Here is an 18,572-nt window from a genome sequence, read left to right as displayed (position 1 = left end):
GTGATTTTTATTTTATATTTTTATTTTTTATTTTACTTTTATTAATTTTACATTTGTAAATCTTTATTGATACCTGGAACAATTTTGCAAGTGCGTATCGTCCGTCCGATACGAGAATCGATTCCAGAAATCGAACGTAATTACAAAATCGATCGACTCTAAAGAATCGTGAGCCAAGTTGAATCGATCCCCGCTATCCAACATCGCCAACAACAACACACCAAAAATTTAATAAAACTCAAACACATTTATCAATAATACACCGTGGCCTTAGAAAAAAATTAAAACGGGCAACAAATCGGGCAATGGCCATTTTTTCTTAGCACAGCAATCAAAACATTGTAAAGTAAATAACAATTCTGACAGGCAGTAAGCTGTGGCTACCTCAATCCGGGGTCCTAATAGATCCGCTTTATAAAGCCACCCCCCTCGACTCCTCCCCCCCCGCACAGCCGCCATCTTGTCGTCTTGTACGCGTTGCTCATCCCAGGTAAGCGGAGTTGAGAAAGTCGCCGTCGCCATCCTTCGCCATCCGTCACCATCCGTCGCCATCCGCCGTAATTTCCCTCTCCACTCGGCTTCTCGTCGTGTCGGCAAGCTCGGGGCACGGCATCGATCTCGTCGCGACGCGCTAGGGACTGCTGCGGAGACGCGACGGGGGCCTATTTGTTGCAGGCCTAGTCGAGGCGGGGTTCCATTCCCACCCCCTCCTCAAATTTAATTGTTAAACGACTTAAATATATTTTTTCAAATCGCAATGCACTGTTAACGTGTCGGTGGTTGTGACGAGAGCGTGTGTTTTAAACGAGTGGCTGATATGTCGTAGCTGGCTAACGTATCCGTGAATAGCGATGACCGGACAATGATCAAACGTGTTCATTTCTAATAAACATGTCTGTAGTAGTATCGTTGTTAAGACCGTGGCAAGTTTGTCTCGAGTACAGAGTCAGTGCCTCGAGTACCAATGTAGAACAACACGAATCTAACAACATGGCCGTCATCCAGCAGTGGATGGACAATGGCTGACGACGCCGAGGCCCACGGCTTCAGGAATTTGCTGCCTGATGCTGGAAGCTTCTAAATTTGTTTCGGCCCAAAGAGTTGTGAGATTTGAACACGAAGTTGGTGGCGTTTGTACCCCCGTGCAAAGTGTTGGGGAGGAGGGAAAGGAGGGTTTGACCCGGAACAAAGCCATAAACGGGAGGTGTGAGAGCGTAAGTGACGAGTGTATATTGATGGTTATCGAATGCGAGTGATGATGAGTGATAATGTATATTGATGGTTATCGAATGCAAGTGATGATGATGTGGTGGTGGTCTGCAGGGGGCCTGCTGAGAATGCAACGCGTGGGTGACCCTCGAGATTTATAGCAGCCGATTGCTTGTGTTGCGATCGAAACGTCGTGATTTATTATCTTTTTCTACCTACGTGACTTTACCGAAAGAACCAAAGAGTATGGATTCCTGCAGTCACGAAAGCTTCAAATCAAGATTGATTTCATCGAGATATCGTGAGCATGCCTGGTCGCAGTGCTAGCGAGATGTGTTGGCTACCTCGCCTGGCAGGTAACGAAGCCGTGTTCATCTTCTTGGTTCTTTCGGTAAAGTCACGTAGAATGGAAATAATTAAATAATAATAATAATTAACCAATAAAATAATTCTCACGACGTTTCGATCGCAACACAAGCAACCATCATCAGGTGGAACAGATCGAGCAGGGGAACTGATGACATAGGAGAAAGAGCTGCTGCACCAAAGTTTACATCGGATTTTGAAACCGTGTTCGTTCGGGCTCCTGTTGTAGATTTGGAGTTTGCGTGCTCTCGTGGTCGCGTGGATTTTTCCTCCCCCGCATTTTAGAATGAACATCACGCGTTTTGGAGTTATTTGTCCGCTGCTATAAATCTCCACAGGATTATAAAAGCCTTGCCGCACTTAGTTGAACTATCACTTGCGGTGACCAGGTCGCTTCTGAAAAAAGAGCTACACGTGCTCTGTAATGGGGCTCTTATACATGGTAAAATAAATATAAATGTTCTACCCTTCCTGGCAATACAACGGTTGTTAAGATGTTAAAGCGCCAAACAGGAACCTTTTTGCAAAGAATCATGTCTGCATTAGCAACACATACTTGTGGTGAACATGCAAACAAAAAAAACTTGCTCTGATAGTATATGCGTTGTATTTGATATTGTATTGGTCCGCACCAGAGACAGCTTTCTTTAGAGCCTATTCTCAAACAGTGTTAGACCAGAGGACGCCAACAGGCGAACAGCACGAAGACAATGCCACGATCAGGACACTGAGAGCTCTGGGGGGAGCAGCTGCATCATGGGAAAGACAATGCATCATATACTGTCAGAGCATGTTTCGTTTGAATGTTCACAAGTACTGTGGTTAATGCAGACATGCCTTTTTCTTGGTTCTTTCGGTAAAGTCACGTAGAAGGGAAATAATAAAAATAAAACATGCCTTGTAAAAGGTTTCAGTTTGGTGTTTTAATATTTTTTTTATTGCCAAAAATGGTAAAACCTATTGTTGTATTTGGAAACAGGCAAGGGAGGTCCCTTAAATTTAAGTTTCTAGTAGGCCGGGCTCGTTAAATTTGCCCGTGTGATTTCCCCCCCCCCCCCCCCACATCGCAGGAAACAACCCCCCCTTACTCGCACGATGGCAGAGAACGACGTTGAGAACGAGCTCTTGGACTACGAGGACGACGAGGAGAATGTGGTGGCGGCCGAGGCGACGGAGGCACCCGTCAAGAAGGAGGTGAAGGGCTCCTACGTCTCCATCCACAGCTCCGGCTTCCGGGACTTCCTGCTCAAGCCGGAGCTGCTGCGGGCAATCGTCGACTGCGGCTTTGAGCACCCGTCCGAGGGTGAGCAGCGAGGCCGCCGGATGGTGGTAAAAGCAATTTGACGTCGCCCCCTTCCCAAAGTGGCTCTGTGATTTGATTTGATTTTGCGCGTCAAAGACGAGAAATTTGGTGGCAGGGTGATGGAGCGAGAATGTGCCGGGGGTTACATTCTCGACTGTGGCAACCCTTCGATTTAAAGCTTTCGTGACTGCAGGGATTCATCTTCTTGGTTCTTTCGGTAAAGTCACGTAGAAGGGAAATAATAAAATATAAATAAAATATCAATATTTATTTCTATTTTAATATGTTTTATTTGTATTATTTTATTATTTCCCTTCTACGTGACTTTACCGAAAGAACCAAGAAGATGTGGCAACCCTTGTTCTGCTTTGGGTTATTTTTTTACCAGGTAAGGCCCACTGAGCGATGTAGCTGCTTTTTTTGCCCCGAAGCGACCTTGGCTATTGCAAATAACAGCTCAACGACGTGGCTTATCGTCACGTGGAAATTTATAGCAGCCAAATACTCTAAACGCATGTTGCTAAATGTGTAGGGGAAAAACTGGTGGACTCTTGAGAAAAATCCACATGACCATGGGGAGAACATGCAAACTCTGAATAAACAGCAGGTTATCAGGGTTGGGAGCGAACCCACGACCTCCTGTATACCAGGTGAGGAAGTTAATATCTAGCCACTGGAATTCTCTGGGGTCTCTCCCAAAGCGAAAGACCAGTTCCAGAGTACGAAATACCAGTTTCATTGATAGTGTTGTTGGGTATGATGCGTAGCAACAGCGCCTCCTACTGTGAAAACTTGGTCAGGATCCTCACGAGAATGACACTTTACTAGGTATACAGGGGTAATAGATAACAATCGATATTTAATCCACGCAGAAACGATCAAGGATTAATAATATTAACGTGTTTAAGCAAACAGTCCACCGCCTGTGGCATTAAAGAATTAAGTTGCGTACCATGGCGACTTATTTTGCTGAGCTGCGTGATAGTGATCAGTCAGGGTTACGGTGGCATACAAGTGACACCTCTCCCACAGGCCTACTTCTCCCGGTAGTACTTGTTGTCTGACAGCTGAAGAAACTGGACTGCAGCTCATTTGAAGGCCAATGTAGACAAATTATTATCGAGGCTAAACCCCCCCCCGTTTCCTATGCGTACGTACATTGTCAATAGACCCAAAATTCGCAAGCGTACGCATATGGGTTAACCCCCCCTCCATGCGTACGTACTAAATGAATTGGCCCCTATGGCGTACCGTCAAATACCGGCACATTCACCGCTGCCAACAGCACCTGGTATGTGCTGCTGGTTTCCCATCCAAACACTAACTAGGATTGGGCCGCCAGATTTTTTTGAGATTCAGGGAGATGTTTGCTGTAGGCATACACACGTGCAATGGACTCTTTGTATTTTCAACAGTTAACATGACTGGAGTCCAATGTGTGCATAGTGTGGGGGTGGGGGGGGGTTCAGGTGTTCTCTGGCTGTGTCCTACGAAGCAGGAACTAAACAGGGGAGAATATGGAGCACCAGAATAGGAAAGCATGGAAAGGGGGGGGGGGGGGATGGGGCAAAATAATACAATCTTAGTGGTGGCTTCGGTGTGACCGAATCTTATGGATCTCTTGCGTCTGCATCTGATGGTGTGCGTGCCTGACTCCATGGGTTATAAAGGGTTGAAATCTTTGTCTTTTCCCTACCAGTGCAACACGAGTGCATCCCCCAGGCCATTCTGGGCATGGACGTGCTGTGCCAGGCCAAGTCGGGTATGGGCAAGACAGCCGTGTTCGTGCTGGCCACCCTACAGCAGCTGGAGCCCACCGATGGACAGGTACGCCTCTTGCCCCGCTCCCGTGTGTGTGTGTGCGTGAGAGGGGCGAGCTGGTGGCGTGTATCGGTTGTACCACTGCGCTATGAACCCGGTGAACCGAGGTCGATTCCCGCTCACGGCCACCAACACTTGACGGTTATCTGAACCGGTCCCGGGCCTCTCCTAGGTACGACTCGTCCTCAAATGAATATTGCTAAGGGGGAGACTAGGGCGACCGGGCGTGGTACTGGACACCCACCGCCTTGGTGCTCGCTAACAGCACTTGCCCGAACAGCCTGTTAAGGCTATACGGGGGATGTTTAGTCTTTAGAACGAGCAGTGGTGAAGTGGTTACTCCACTTGTGCCGCTAACCCAGAGAAGGGTGTCTCTTTCCCGCTTCCGGCCAACATTGACTTGGGAGAAAGAAATACTCTCAGAGATTTTTCTACGGTACTCTTATCAACTGTCTCCATGACATAACTTTGAACTTTTGTAAAATAGATGCATGAATAATTCACGAGGGCGTGCGAGTTATCGAGGAAAGGAGACGCTTTTCGCTCGCCTCTGCGTCGCTCACCCGCCGCGTGTTTCCCGTGCCAGGTGTCGGTGCTGGTGATGTGCCACACCCGTGAGCTCGCCTTCCAAATCAGCAAGGAGTACGAGCGCTTCTCCAAGTACATGCCTACCGTGAAGGTGAGGGGGCATTGCACACCCGCATCCACCCCCGTCGTGTACACACTCAACATCACCACACGCTCGGGACTTCTAAATACCCTTGGTTTTTACACCTTTTCCCGTTCCAAAACATTTTCAAGTCGTAGGGGGGAGGGGTCCCGTTCACCGCCGAATCTCGGAACGCGCGAGCGGTTTGGCGTTAATTTTATTTCGAGAGACGTAGCGCCGTTATTTTGAAAGATGTTACCCGTCGCAGGGAATCGTAGTGACGTGGCCGCCACACTCTGATAGCTGGCACCAAACTGTTCCACACGCCCTCCCGCATGGCTTGTCGGAGCCTCGGTGCCGATAAAAAATATTTTATACTGGTTCTTCCGGTAAAGTTATGTAGGTAGAAAATTAATAATAAATCACGACGTTTCGATCGCAACGCAAACAATCGTCATCAGGTAGAAAGATACAGCAGTTGAACTGCTGTATCTTGCTTGTGTTGTGATCAAAACGTCGTGATTTATTTTTCTACCAAAGAGTGGATTCCTGCAGTCACGACAACTTAAAATAAAAATTATTTTAGTTTTTCTTCCGGGTGCGTTTGTTGACGTGAAAGAAAAACGTATGACGTACACGTACATCCAATTAGTTACTACTGAAACACACCGGTGTACTAGTAACGAATTGGCATATTCTGTTTACGTACCAAACCTTACTTAATTGGACGGTGGTGGGTTAATTTCACTTATATTTACGCGAGGTAACCCAACGAAATCCTTTATTACGGATAATACTGATGGCGAAAGCCTACGTATTAAACCATCTTTACAGGTAGGAGGTTTGACGTGGTTATAGCCCTGTTCTTTGGAAGTACAGCAATACCTTGACTTTCATCGGCCGTTTTCAATTACAGTAAAACCTTGATTTGCGAGTAACCTGGTCTGCGAGTGTTTTGCAAGACGAGCACATTTTTTAAATAAATATTAATTTGATAAACGAGCGAGGTCTTGCAATACGAGTAGTACGTGCATACGCTTTGTCTGCCGAGCGTCACGTGATAACAACTGATACACGAGTGCTTTGATATACGAGTGCTTTGATATACGAGTGCTTTGCTATACGAGTGCTTTGGATTACAAACACGTTTCCGGAACGAATTGTGCTCGCAATCCAAGGTTTTACTGTATAACGGCATTTCAAATTTCGTCCACGCGCTTTCCTATTTCGTCCCATTTCGTCCCAAACCTTCCACCACATTAGTGCCACGCGCTGTCTTTTCCGTTCAGTCTTTGAATAGAAGTCGTTCATTGAGCATCTCTTGTATTTGTGTTTATTCATATTAATACTGTACTTATTTCTTTGATTGTACTGTAAACAATAGTTATTTTTGTGATAACAGTAATACTATCGTGTTTACTTGCGCAAAAAAAAAATTTGAAGGTATTTAGTTTATTTAGTTTTGTTTATTTATTCTTATTTTTGTTTATTTAGGTTTCGCACGCATGTGCTATATAGTCACTGTAGTTATTTGCATGTACGTTTTTCACCGGCCAAAATAAATCTGCGCGCTAAATAAAGGCTCCGCTTTGACATTCGTCCATGCTCTGGTCCCTAACCAGACGAAAGTGCACGGTGTTCCTGTAGCTTGACCGCGGCGGTCTCGTCCCTCCCAGGTGGCCGTGTTCTTCGGAGGGTTGTCCATCAAGAAGGACGAGGAGGTGCTGAAGAAGAACTGCCCTCACATCGTGGTGGGGACGCCGGGCCGCATCCTGGCCCTGTCCAGGAACAAGACCCTGAACCTGAAGCACGTCAAGCACTTCATCCTGGACGAGTGCGACAAGATGCTCGAGCAACTCGGTACGCAACGCCTCATCACTCGCCGCGCGATCGTAACCCTCACACCACCGCGGTCGTAACCGCTTCGCAACCCTGGTCATACCTAGGCCTCGGCAAAGTAAGGTAAAAGTGTAAAAACAACGAGGCTACCTTTACCCTACCTTTTACCTTACCACAATACAATCACTCTACCCTACCTTTTACCCTTTAGCAGGTAAGGTAAAAGGTAAAAGCAACGAGCCTACCTTTACCCTACCCTTATCCCTTGGCATGTCGACACCTTTACCCTTTTACCCGGTAAAAAGGGTAAATTACCTTACCTTGCCGAGGCCTAGTCATAACCAACGCAACAACGCCGACCCGGTTGTACCCCCCCCCCTCGCCGCTGCAGCCTCGTCGTGGTCTTAGCAGCGCAGCCACATTTTTATCGGCACAACAATACCGTCCCAGTCTTGACGGCGCATTCACAGCCTCAATAGCTGCAGACATAGTTGCGGTCTTAACAGCGAAGCCACGTTCATAATAAGTTAAGTCATGGCATCACCTTTCAATCCATCACAGTTCTGGGTTTACTATGCAACACATGGGTGTGTTGTAGTAGTAACTAACTTGCACGTTTTGTATACGTGAAAAACCTGACTGATTGGCCGTGTTGGGTGATTGGTGGGGTTAACAGCACATTGATGTTTACGCCGGTCTAACCCAAAGACCTTCTTGTTGTGGTCAACAATACTGTCCTGGTCTTGACCGCATACTCACAGCCTCAATAGCAGACATGGTCTCAACACAATACTGGTCTTAACAATGAAGTCATGGTCGTTATAAGTGTTAAGGTTTCGATTTAAAGCTTTCGTGACTGCAGGGATTCATCTTCTTGGTTCTTTCGGTAAAAGTCACGTAACTTTACCAAAAGAACCAAGAAGAAAAAAGTGTTAAGGTGTTAACTCTGCGGTGATAATCTTAAAGTGTGTACTCACACTGATAGACATGGTCGTCTCAAGGTAACCCCCATATGGCCATACCCCGAACACCGCAGCTATAGTCTTGGCTACAAAGACAGATCCTCTGTATAGCCTGAACGGTCATTCCCCTCGCTGCGCACCCGCCACCTTAAACATGCGGTCACAATGTTAGCCGTGTGTGGTCAAGGCCCTTAATCCCAACTCCGCACACCCAACAGCGCAGCCCATACTTATTACCAGTCAACAAAGTGGCTTATCACGTAGACATTTATAGTAGTAGCCAGATACTCTAAACGGATTTGATTCCAAATGTGGAAGGAACAAAACTGGAGGACACAGGAGAAAAATCCACTGGGATAGAGACCTGCAAACTCAAAATATACAATAGGCATCAGGGTCTGGATCTAACTCACAGCCTCCTGTATACCAGGCGAGGTAGTTAACATGTCACTTGTCCACGTCCGCAATATTAACCACACCACCTAACCACGTTTCCCCTGTGTGTATGCGTGTGCGTCATCTGTGTAGACATGCGGAGGGACGTGCAGGACATCTTCCGCATGACCCCTCACGAGAAGCAGGTCATGATGTTCAGCGCCACTCTGAGCAAGGAGATTCGCCCCGTCTGTCGCAAGTTCATGCAAGATGTAATTACTCCGCTTGCTCGCTCCCCTCATCGCAACGTCACCCAGCACCGTCCGGGCACCATCGCTCGCCGCCGCTGTACCCAGGAGGGAGAGCGGGGGGGGGCGAAGGGTGGGGCCCACTCTGCAACCAGGGGTAGTCGTAGGCTCACGAAGCTTAGGGCAGCGTCAGGTCGCGTCGCGAGGGGTCGCGTGGGAAGAAGACCGCGTGGCGAGCGTTTCGTTATTTTTCCTTCCGCGCGTTATTTTTCTTTCCGCTTTGCGTTGGCGTCGCGTCACAGTGCAGTCGGGAGTCAGGTTCACAAGTTCCGCTGCAGGCGGTCCCGCGTCCTTGCGCCCATAGCATCATCGTCACAACTGTAGGCCCCATCCATCCTGCGGTTGAATCCACGGTTTTGTTATAGCACGTCCGGCATTAGCGCAGCTAGTCCAGCGTTAGTGTGTGCACCCAAGTCTATGACGCAGCCCACAGTTTTCCTGCAACTTGTCCAAAGATCCTTTCAAAGTGTTCCTGCAACTAGGACAGCGTTAGTGGCAACTAGCTCAAAAAAACCCTGCCCCAGTGTTCCTGCAACTACTCCAGCATTAGTACATTGTTAGGACAGCTAACCGAGAGTTCCTGCAGCTAGTTCAGCATTAGGGCAGCCGGCAGCCAGCAGCCCAGAGCATGATCATCGTCCGTGAAACAAGCCCACAGATTCCTGCATCTAGCACAGAGTACCTGCAACTACCTCAGCATTAGTGCAACGAGTCCAGTGCTTATTCTCACCTAGCTTGGGGGAGTTAGTACAGCGCGTAATGGAGTACCTGCAGCTAGCCCAACATCCGTGCAGCCAGTCTAGCGGTAGTGCAGCTAGATCGTAGGCATTAGTGCAGCTAGCCAAACATTTCCAAAGCCAGCCCAGAGTTCCTGCGCCGAGCCTAGCAGTCGGCACATCCAAGCCCATCTTCACCAAAAAGCCAGCCTAGCATCGGCGCAGCGTCGCCAAACCTTCGAGCAGCTTCACCAAAAACTAGCCCAACGTTCGAGCAGCTAGCCCAGCAGCATCGACAAACGCTAGCCTAGCCCTCGGCACGGCCCGTGCCACGTACCTAGCCCTCCGGCTTTCTTGGCGCGTCCTAATCGCCCAGCCGCATTGCCGTCCACCCATCGGGGGGGGTCTGGAGTCGACCTTCTGGGGGAGCCTAGCGGAGGGAGGGGGGCAGCGTCTGCTGCTCTCGCCGGAGGGAGAAGGGAGCCGCGAAGGTGAAGTGGCCGAGGCGCGACGACCCTGGCTCGCTGGCGGCGGCGGTGGTGGCGGCAGCGGCGGCGGTGGCGGCGGTGGTGGTGATGTCTCTCCCCCGTCCGTCCGGCACTACCGGAGCCTGAACGGCAACGACATCGACACCGCCCCCCCTTCGTCCCTTTTGCCCGCACACTCCCCACACCCCCCTCCTTCCTGCCGTGTCTGTGCTGCCCCCCCCCCCACTCCCTCCCCCTCACTATATCCGTATCTTGTTTGTCTCGCTGTTTCTCACTGGGGTTCCTGTAGGGTTGTTAAACCAGCCTTGGCACGCGGCAGGTATAAGCAGAACTTTGCTTTGCGTTTCAACATGTAAAATAAGCGCTCTATTCCGTCAACTTCATGGCTTTCCAGAACCGATACTGTCGAGCATTATTTGTTTACGCAAGCAAATTGGATCTCGTTTTGAGCTGCAGGGTCTCATCAGCCACTCTTTGTTAAATGTCTCAATTTGCAAGAGCCGTTTTTGGAACATTAACTCAATTGTGCTGGCCACTGTATTGGATTATGACCTTAAAATTATTTAACCCAATCTTGCATATGCTGAATGCATAAAAAAAAAATAAAGAAAAATTAGTTGCAGTTTTAATATGTAATGTAAGAGTAAATAATTACCTAGGTCATGATGGGATTATTTTAAATTGTGTGCTTTTATACTCGGATCACTTGAACCAGTTAAAAGCAAATTGGAAACCCAGTGGTGGAGCTGTTTTGCCTTGTTTGTGTTAATCTCTTCCCACAATCACACTTGCCTCTTCCACTACCTACGTCTCCATTTGTCTCACCATTTCTCCACACAAATTGCTCTTTGATGCTCTGTTTGCAGACTTGACTGTAGTTCTGTGCTGCAGCATTTGGCAATGTTATCCGTTAAGGCTGCTCGGTCTTAAGAACAACACCTAACAAAGCCACGCGAGTTGTATCTCGTGTGCTTGTGACGATCCCAAAAAAAAACCTGCTCGCTCACCCACACCACTGTGTGGTTCTCGAGACTCATGAGCCAAACAACCTGGCCTCTCAAAAACCCGAGCCGACAGGTGATCGGAGGGTGTTGTGTTTGCCGGGCTAGCCGCAACCCCATAACTCCTCGCCATATGGGAGTGCCGGCTCATTTTTGTCGATTTTCCAGCACAATCGGCAATTGCCGACGTGGCTATATTGGAGCCTTGGCCTGATGAGGATAGTGCCACTAATTATACAAATGTTATTCTTGCAGGGACTTTTCATGATAGCTCGTGTTGACCGACTGCCCTGACATGGCTTTCGACTAACTGATCTAGATTGTGTTGACAGACTCGTGTATGTATACCAACCTGTTTGGGCTAACTTGTTGACTGGGCTGAAAAAACTGTCTTAACTGGTATTGACCAAATAACTGATTAAATGACTGCCTTGTCTGTTACACTAGCTAGTGTTTACACACTTCCCTAGATGGTCACGACTTCAATGTTGACTGGCTGACGCTTAACTTGACCACCTCCGACTGCTTGACTCTCTTCTGCTCACCGGGCTGGCGAATGCTGTGTTCTATGGCGGGTGCTGTTGGTGTTGTGACTGCTGCCGTATGTTGTTTTGAGTTGATATTGGAAGGAAGACTGGTGGGTTGGGTTCACAAAAGAGAGCTCATTGGCTCCCCTAGTTGCTGTGGCAGGTTCTACTGGAGATAGTTTTGTGTTGTTTGTCTTGGCCCACCACTGTTTAAACATCCAGTACCACTGTGCAGTCGACACACTTGCTACACAAAACCCATTTCGTGCAGGACTGACCCTGGACTCCCACCGCGCTGATCCAGGTTTTAACTATAACCAAAGTTCACTGCTGTGAAGTTGGTTATACAAGGCTGAAAATGTCTCCATACTTTAATAGTGCCGATAAATAATTTTCTCTTCCCAACTTTGATCCCAATTGTGCTTTCAGTGCCGTGGCACGGACATGAAGCATCCATTCGGAACTCGAGCGGACCACATTTTTGTAACGGCCCGTGGAAGTGTATATGGCAGAACGACCTATGATGGTTAATCTTCAGCGAAGGCGTGCCACTGTAAAGTTGATGTCGGAGACCACAGTTTGACTGCAGGATCGATCGCACAACTGTCGTGCTACAATTTTTTAAGTGGGTTCCTCAAATTGGGAATAAACTAAATTGTTAAATGTCTGTGTCGCTGAAAACACCAAAGACGACATTTAGCAGCAGGTAGGCTCTGCGTGGGCCACTTGTATTCCAAGTGCCGAGCAAATCCTGTCTCGGTTACCTCGAGATGCCCGCCGTAGTATCAAGTTTATGAAAGCGGGCTGAACGCAGGAGACCACATTTGAGCAAAGGTGGTATTCCTCTTCGATACACCGGGTTCAGACTGACACGCCTCTGGCGGTGTTCATATTGCCAGTGCTGAGTTTTGTCTATGGACGTGTTGGCGGTGCAGCATAACACACCGGTCCTCATTTAACGGGCTAAACTCTAAAGTTTAACTGACATTCGTCCTTCCACCGCTTCGAAATCAAGAGAACTGATTTTGATGCACACCGCAAGATCTGTGAATCGCGGGAAAATGAATAATTGTAAAATGTGCCATAAGTGTGTTCTTACGGCACTGGTTTCCGATTATTGAGGGTGCTTTCACAGCTATCGAGCAGATTCCTGAGACCCAGCAGGCTCCAATAGTGGGGAGTGGTGGTGGCAATGAGTGCAGTGGTCTGCCTTGCATGGGTTATGGTGGGTATGGCTTGTCTCTGCAGTTGTGTACACTTGTTCGTGTCTGCGCTCATGCAAGGTAGTCGTGTGTACACGTTGGTTGTCCGTTTGTGTATTCGTATTCTCACGTATCTTTTCGTTGGTGTGCCATGTCTATTGCGTGTGTGTGCGCGTGTTCGTTTGCCTCTGGCTCGTCTGCATGCGCGTGTGGTTCCCTTCGTCTGCGCGTGCCCCCCTCCCGTCGTCTCGCGTGTGCGGCGTCTCCCCTCTGTCGTTGTGCGTGTAATGCTCGCACGGTCCCCCCCCCCCCCGCCCGCCCCCCACCTACCGGGTCCTGCCGCTAGCCTATGGAGGTGTTTGTGGACGACGAGACGAAGCTGACGCTGCACGGGCTGCAGCAGTACTACGTGAAGCTGAAGGACAACGAGAAGAACCGCAAGCTCTTCGATCTGCTCGATGTGCTCGAGTTTAACCAGGTGCGGCAAAAACAACACCGGGGCACGGCAGGCCACGCGGATCGACCAAACCCCCACCGTGGTTTCGCCATGGTTTGGCGGCCGAGTTGGCACAGCATCGCTTTATCGCGCCTTGCAGCAAGAAGGGGGTGGGTCAATGACACGCCATCTAACCCAAAAACGTTTATGGATAATGTAGCGAATGGTAGGTGTCGTGGTTGTGATGGCGTTTGCCTGGTAGGTCTAGCGCGTGTAACGGTTGGGATAGCGTGTGGCTGTAGGTGTTTGTAACGGTTGCGATGGCGTGTCTGTAACACGGGTGGGGAACCTTTTTCTGCCAAGGGCCATTTGGATATTTATAACATCATTCGCGGGCCGTACAAAATTACATTTGTTGCTATGAAAAATGCGCCTAGATTTATTGAATTTCGAGTCGTGCGGTTGCCTTGGCAGGGCCAGACCAAATGATTTTGCGGGCCTTATAAGGCCCTCTGGCCGGATGTTCCCCACCGCTAGTGTAACGGCTGCCATGGCGTGTGCTTGGAGGTCTAGCGCGCGTGCGTAACGGTTGTGATGGCGTGTGCCTGGAGGTCTAGCGCGCGTGCATAACGGTTGTGATGGTGTGTGCCTGGAGGTCTAGCGCGCGTGCGTAACGGTTGTGATGGCGTGTCCATGTGCAGGTGGTGATCTTCGTAAAGTCGGTGCAGCGCTGCATGGCTCTGGCGCAGCTGCTGATTGAGCAGAACTTCCCGGCGATCGCCATTCACCGTGGCATGGCGCAAGAGGAGAGGTGAGCCCTTGTGGTGGCCGCTTGTGCATGGTGGTGGTGGTGGTCAGTCTAACGTAGTAGACTTTCGCGACCAATAACCATAATACAGGTGTTTTTGGGTTGGTTCGCGTAAATATATAAATGTGTTAAACCCGCCGCCACCCGACTCGGCCAATTGGTAAGGTCAGTAATTACAACGAGCTTAATTTAGGCAACAGCCAGATTTGTGGAGAAGTCCACATTCAGATTGTAAATGTTGTGGCTTTGCTCTCCAACGCACCGGTGTGCTGTACCAGTGACGAATTGGCACGTTCTGTTTTTCTATTTACGTGACTTTACCGAAAGACCCAAAGAGTACGAATTCCTCCAGTCGCGAAAGCTTTAGGTCAAGATTTAAACCTTACAATGGCGGGTTTATTGACACATATTTACGCGATCAAACCTAAAAGCCTGTGTGCATGGTGGTGGTGTTTCAGTTGCGCCGTGCGAAATGTTTGTGCTTGCGGTGTTGGTGGTTGTGATCCTGCTTGCATTGGTGTTGATAACGCTGTTGGTGGGATGTGCCTTTGGAAAAAGAGCTTCAACAAACTTCTGATTCTGAAAATGAATGGCAGTGCGAGTGGTTGGCACTCTCTTGTTAGTGGTTGTGGTGGTTATGGGGGAGCTACGAAAGCGGGGACCCGAAGTTTGATTCCCACTCACGGCCAAGATCGGTGGCGATTATCTGAACTGGTCCTTGGCCTCCCCTAGATCGACTCTGCCTCAGATGAGTGCCTGGTGCCGTGTAAATATCACCACTGGGGAGATGAACGCGGCCGGACGTGGTGCTGGCCACCCACCACCTCATGTGCTACTCGCTAGCAGCACTTGCCCCCAACAGTCTGAAGGCTCTACGGGGCATATTTGTCTTTGGATGGGTCCTTGAAAATATATTCTTAGCTCCATGGGCTTTTACGCATTGTAAAAACAAAACAAAAACATGGTCGTGCGAGTGCTAGCACGACCACTGTTGGTGGTTGTAGTAACACTTGTGGAGGAATGCTACAGCTCGTGGTGGTTGGTGGTAACGGCCGGTCGTGGTGACGTGCGCGTGCCGCAGGTTGTCGCGTTACCAGCAGTTCAAGGACTTCCAGCGGCGCATCCTCGTGGCCACAAACCTCTTTGGCCGTGGCATGGACATCGAGCGAGTCAACATCGTGTTCAACTACGACATGCCTGAGGACTCGGACACGTACCTGCACAGGGTGAGCCTGCGGGGGAAGCTCCTTTTATCACATATGTCTGGTAAACATCGCCACTGGGGAGACAAAGGCGGCCGGGCGTGGCGCTGGCCAACCACCCCCTTGTGTGCCCGTGCAGGCAATCATAGGTACTGGCGCCAACGCACTTTGAAATCTCTATTGAAAACGGATTTATTTTAGAACGGCTTTTTGTCTTTGGGTTCTTCCCTCGCTCGCACCTCCGATTATCACGGTTGGCTACGTACTATAATAATGGGCTTTACTGTTTTTCTGGCGATAAAACAGTTGTGTTAAGATGTTAAAATACCAAACGGAAACCTTCTGCAAGGAATCGTGTCTGCATTAGCCACACATGCTTGCGAACATGGTAGTATATTGTCTGTTTTATTGTCAGAAGAGTTAACCTTACTATATTTTGATACCAGCAAAGGGAGGCCCTGTGACATGGCTATGTACTGTTTGTAAATAGTTCTACATAAGTGTACATTGTGGCCTCTTGTCTTTTTAAATCCTTTATATTCAGTTCGCTTGCTTGCTTGCGCGCTTACGACCGTGCAAATTTTTCGGTCGTTTTTTAACCCACTTCCCGTGATCCAATCGAGCTGACATTTTCCAAACAGACTCGTTGTGCGTGGCAATTTATTTTTGTGAAATTTTTTGTTCCAAAATTTTACACTTTTTAGGAAAAAATAAATTATATTTAATTACCAATTGCTTAATGGTGGCAGGCAATCATCTGACCCATAGGTGGCAGCCATCTCAAGCCAGAGGACGAGAGGACTCTAGCCGCCACGCATATAAAGGATTTATAGTGAAAAACTTTGTTTTTACGGGTTAATTTTTTGATTGCTCACTTTGTTGACGTCCGTCCACCTACCCCCCCCAGGTCGCCCGTGCCGGTCGGTTCGGCACCAAGGGACTGGCGGTGACGTTTGTGTCGGACGAAAACGACGCCAAGATCCTGAACGACGTGCAGGATCGCTTCGAGGTCAACGTCAGCGAGCTGCCCGACGAGATCGACCTCTCCTCCTACAGTACGACGTCCCTCTCGCGCGCACAAACACACACACACATCTCCCGGGTAGCCTTTCGCAGACCCTTGGGCCAAATGCTGTTGGTGAGTAGCGCCTGAAGGCCGTCACCGGCGCACGAGGAGGTCGTCGTGGCCAACACCACGCCGGGCTGCCTTTGTCTCCCCTGTGGCGATGTTTACACACCACTACGACCTATGACCGGTTCAGACAATCGTCACTGATGTTGGCCGTGAGTGGGAATCCAACACTTTATCTTTCCAATGCTGATGTTTGATGTTCACAACAACGCACCGGGGTATTTTAAGGCCGAGTCTGCTTAGGTGGGGCAGGTGTTGTAATCAGCGGTTCAGATATTCATCTCCGGTGTTGGCTGTGAGCGGGAATCGAATTCTGGAGGGGGGGGGCCGGGTTATCGCACTGTGCGCTAAACCACGACACTACCGCTCCCCACGCACGCAAAGTGGGAATGGGTCCCCCCCTGTTATTGCCTAAACAGACTCTTGGTGCAAGTGCTGTTAGCGAGCACTTGTCAAGGCCTCTGTGACCACACGAGGGGGGGGAGTGGGTGTGCGAGCACCATGACCTAACAATGTTACCAGGTGCTCATTTTTTTCGGCGGAGTTCACCGTAGAAAGACCGAGGACCTCCTTGAGATGTCCCTCACCCCACGGTGCATTGCCATAGCCACTGCCTGCCCCTCCTAAACAACGATGGATATCCCCTGGATCGCCATGTACTCGCCGTTGAGACTCTAGTCAGCATCTTAATTGTGTAAATATGTATTTGCATTGGAGGAATCTGATGACCAACCAAGCTCTTTCGCCGATGTCGAGTATAACGCGTAGGCTTGTAGGCTTTCGCGGCGAAAAACCATCACTGTACGCGAATTGCAAATGTTACTATTATACTCTCCAATATCGGATGTGCTGAACCAGTAACTAATTGGCATGCATTGTTTACGTGACAAACCTTACCAATTGGCTGTGTCGGGTGGTGAGGGGTTTAACGACACTTTATATTTGCGCCATCCGACCCAAAATAAAAACCTTTAATTATAGATGTCCAAATTTCGATTTAAAGCTTTCGTGACTGCAGGGATTCATCTTCTTGGTTTTTTCGGTAAAGTCACGTAGAAGGGAAGTAATAAAATAATAAAAATAAAACGTCGTTAAAATTATTTTAATATGTTTTATTTTTATTATTTAATTACTTCCCTTCTACGTGACTTTACCGAAAGAACCAAGAAGATATAGATGTCCAGTTGGTTGGGCAGATCTCCAGCGCTGTTGGCGATCGCCTAAACCACCCATCGCAAAATGCACGCTTCCTTGCGCGCACACGTGTGTGTGTTACGCACTGCGGGGAAATTCTGAGCGTGCTGTGTTTGTAATGTTTGTGATGTTCTCTCTCCCGCCCTTTGCAGTTGAACAGAGCAGATGAACGTGACAACCTGGCACTGAGAAAACCGGGACCCACCCCCCCACACCCCCATTTCCGTCGACGCCAGGAGAGCCACTCAACCTCCCTGCCAACCACCACCACCACGTGTCCCTGGGAGGAGATGGGGGCAGAGGGGGTCTTGTAGTTTGTTCGTGGTGTTGTTACGTGAGCAGTTTTTATTCATCCGTGCTTTTGTTTTTATTATCTGTCGGACTCGGCAGCCTGCGATTTAGAGCCCTCCGCATGAAATCAACCCCCCCCCCCCATTATCCATTCCCCATTCGAATTAACCTGGAGCTGACCATGATTGAGATAAATTGGCAAAAACTTAGCGACGTACAGTAAGTACATTTTATTTACGTGGTTGTATGATCGACATCACCACCCACCCACCCTTTGCCCACGGTGATGTGTGCCGCGGTGATGTGCCTGTGTGTGTGTACGTCAGTTTTTGATTTAAGGTGGGGGGGGGGGAGGGAGAAGTGGTCGGTGTTTGCCAAGGCTCGGGTTTTTGTAGAAATAAATGGGAGTTTGCCCAACTCTTGCGTCCCCCAGTTTGTCCTGTCAAGAGTTGTTGGAGGGGCGGAGCGGTGACGGCCCCAACAGAAGCGTGGCTGCCCCCCCCCGCTTGTGGAGGTTCGCGGTTCGGTTCACCAAAAGGCGGGCCTGGTTAATACTGCGGGTGCGTTAGTGTAACGTGCTCGCTGTGTATATTCGCCACCGATCTTGGCCGTGAGTGGGAATCAAACTTCGGGTCCCCGCTTTCGTAGCTCCCCCATAACCACCACAACCACTAACAAGAGAGTGCCAACCACTCGCACTGCCATTCATTTTCAGAATCATCCAAAACCGTTTTCAGCTGCAG

General features: G+C 49.1%; 1 protein-coding gene across 2 annotated transcripts; it reads left to right on the top strand.

The window, feature by feature from the left end:
- Positions 1 to 434: 434 nt before the first annotated feature.
- On the top strand, positions 435 to 18,246 carry LOC144951165 (spliceosome RNA helicase Ddx39b). Of its 2 annotated transcripts, none has more exons than XM_078881302.1 (11): positions 435 to 490; positions 2,646 to 2,878; positions 4,578 to 4,705; positions 5,286 to 5,378; positions 7,025 to 7,208; positions 8,678 to 8,796; positions 13,113 to 13,244; positions 13,904 to 14,013; positions 15,092 to 15,236; positions 16,120 to 16,267; positions 17,691 to 18,246. In XM_078881302.1, the coding sequence occupies exons 2-11, from the start codon at positions 2,671 to 2,673 to the stop codon at positions 17,705 to 17,707; spliced, it is 1,284 nt and encodes a 427-aa protein (XP_078737428.1). In that variant the 5' UTR covers positions 435 to 490; positions 2,646 to 2,670; the 3' UTR covers positions 17,708 to 18,246. The 2 variants fall into 2 exon arrangements, with proteins under 2 accessions (XP_078737428.1, XP_078737429.1); XM_078881303.1 differs by having other exon boundaries at positions 487 to 557.
- Positions 18,247 to 18,572: the final 326 nt, after the last annotated feature.

This window comes from Lampetra fluviatilis, chromosome 61 (assembly GCF_964198595.1).
Source record: "Lampetra fluviatilis chromosome 61, kcLamFluv1.1, whole genome shotgun sequence".
In the NCBI taxonomy this organism is placed as follows: domain Eukaryota; kingdom Metazoa; phylum Chordata; class Hyperoartia; order Petromyzontiformes; family Petromyzontidae; genus Lampetra; species Lampetra fluviatilis.
Note: the sequence above shows the minus strand (reverse complement) of the source record. Positions and strands in the feature narration are given on the sequence as shown.

What these genes read in the sequence shown, in the direction of transcription:
- LOC144951165 (XM_078881302.1), top strand. Translation starts at nt 2,671, where the DNA reads ATGGCAGAGAACGACGTTGAGAACGAGCTCTTGGACTACGAGGACGAC. An exon ending in AGTACATGCCTACCGTGAAG is followed by an intron (nt 5,379 to 7,024) that starts GTGAGGGGGCAT and finishes CGTCCCTCCCAG; the next exon opens with GTGGCCGTGTTCTTCGGAGG. An exon ending in CAAGATGCTCGAGCAACTCG is followed by an intron (nt 7,209 to 8,677) that starts GTACGCAACGCC and finishes TCATCTGTGTAG; the next exon opens with ACATGCGGAGGGACGTGCAG.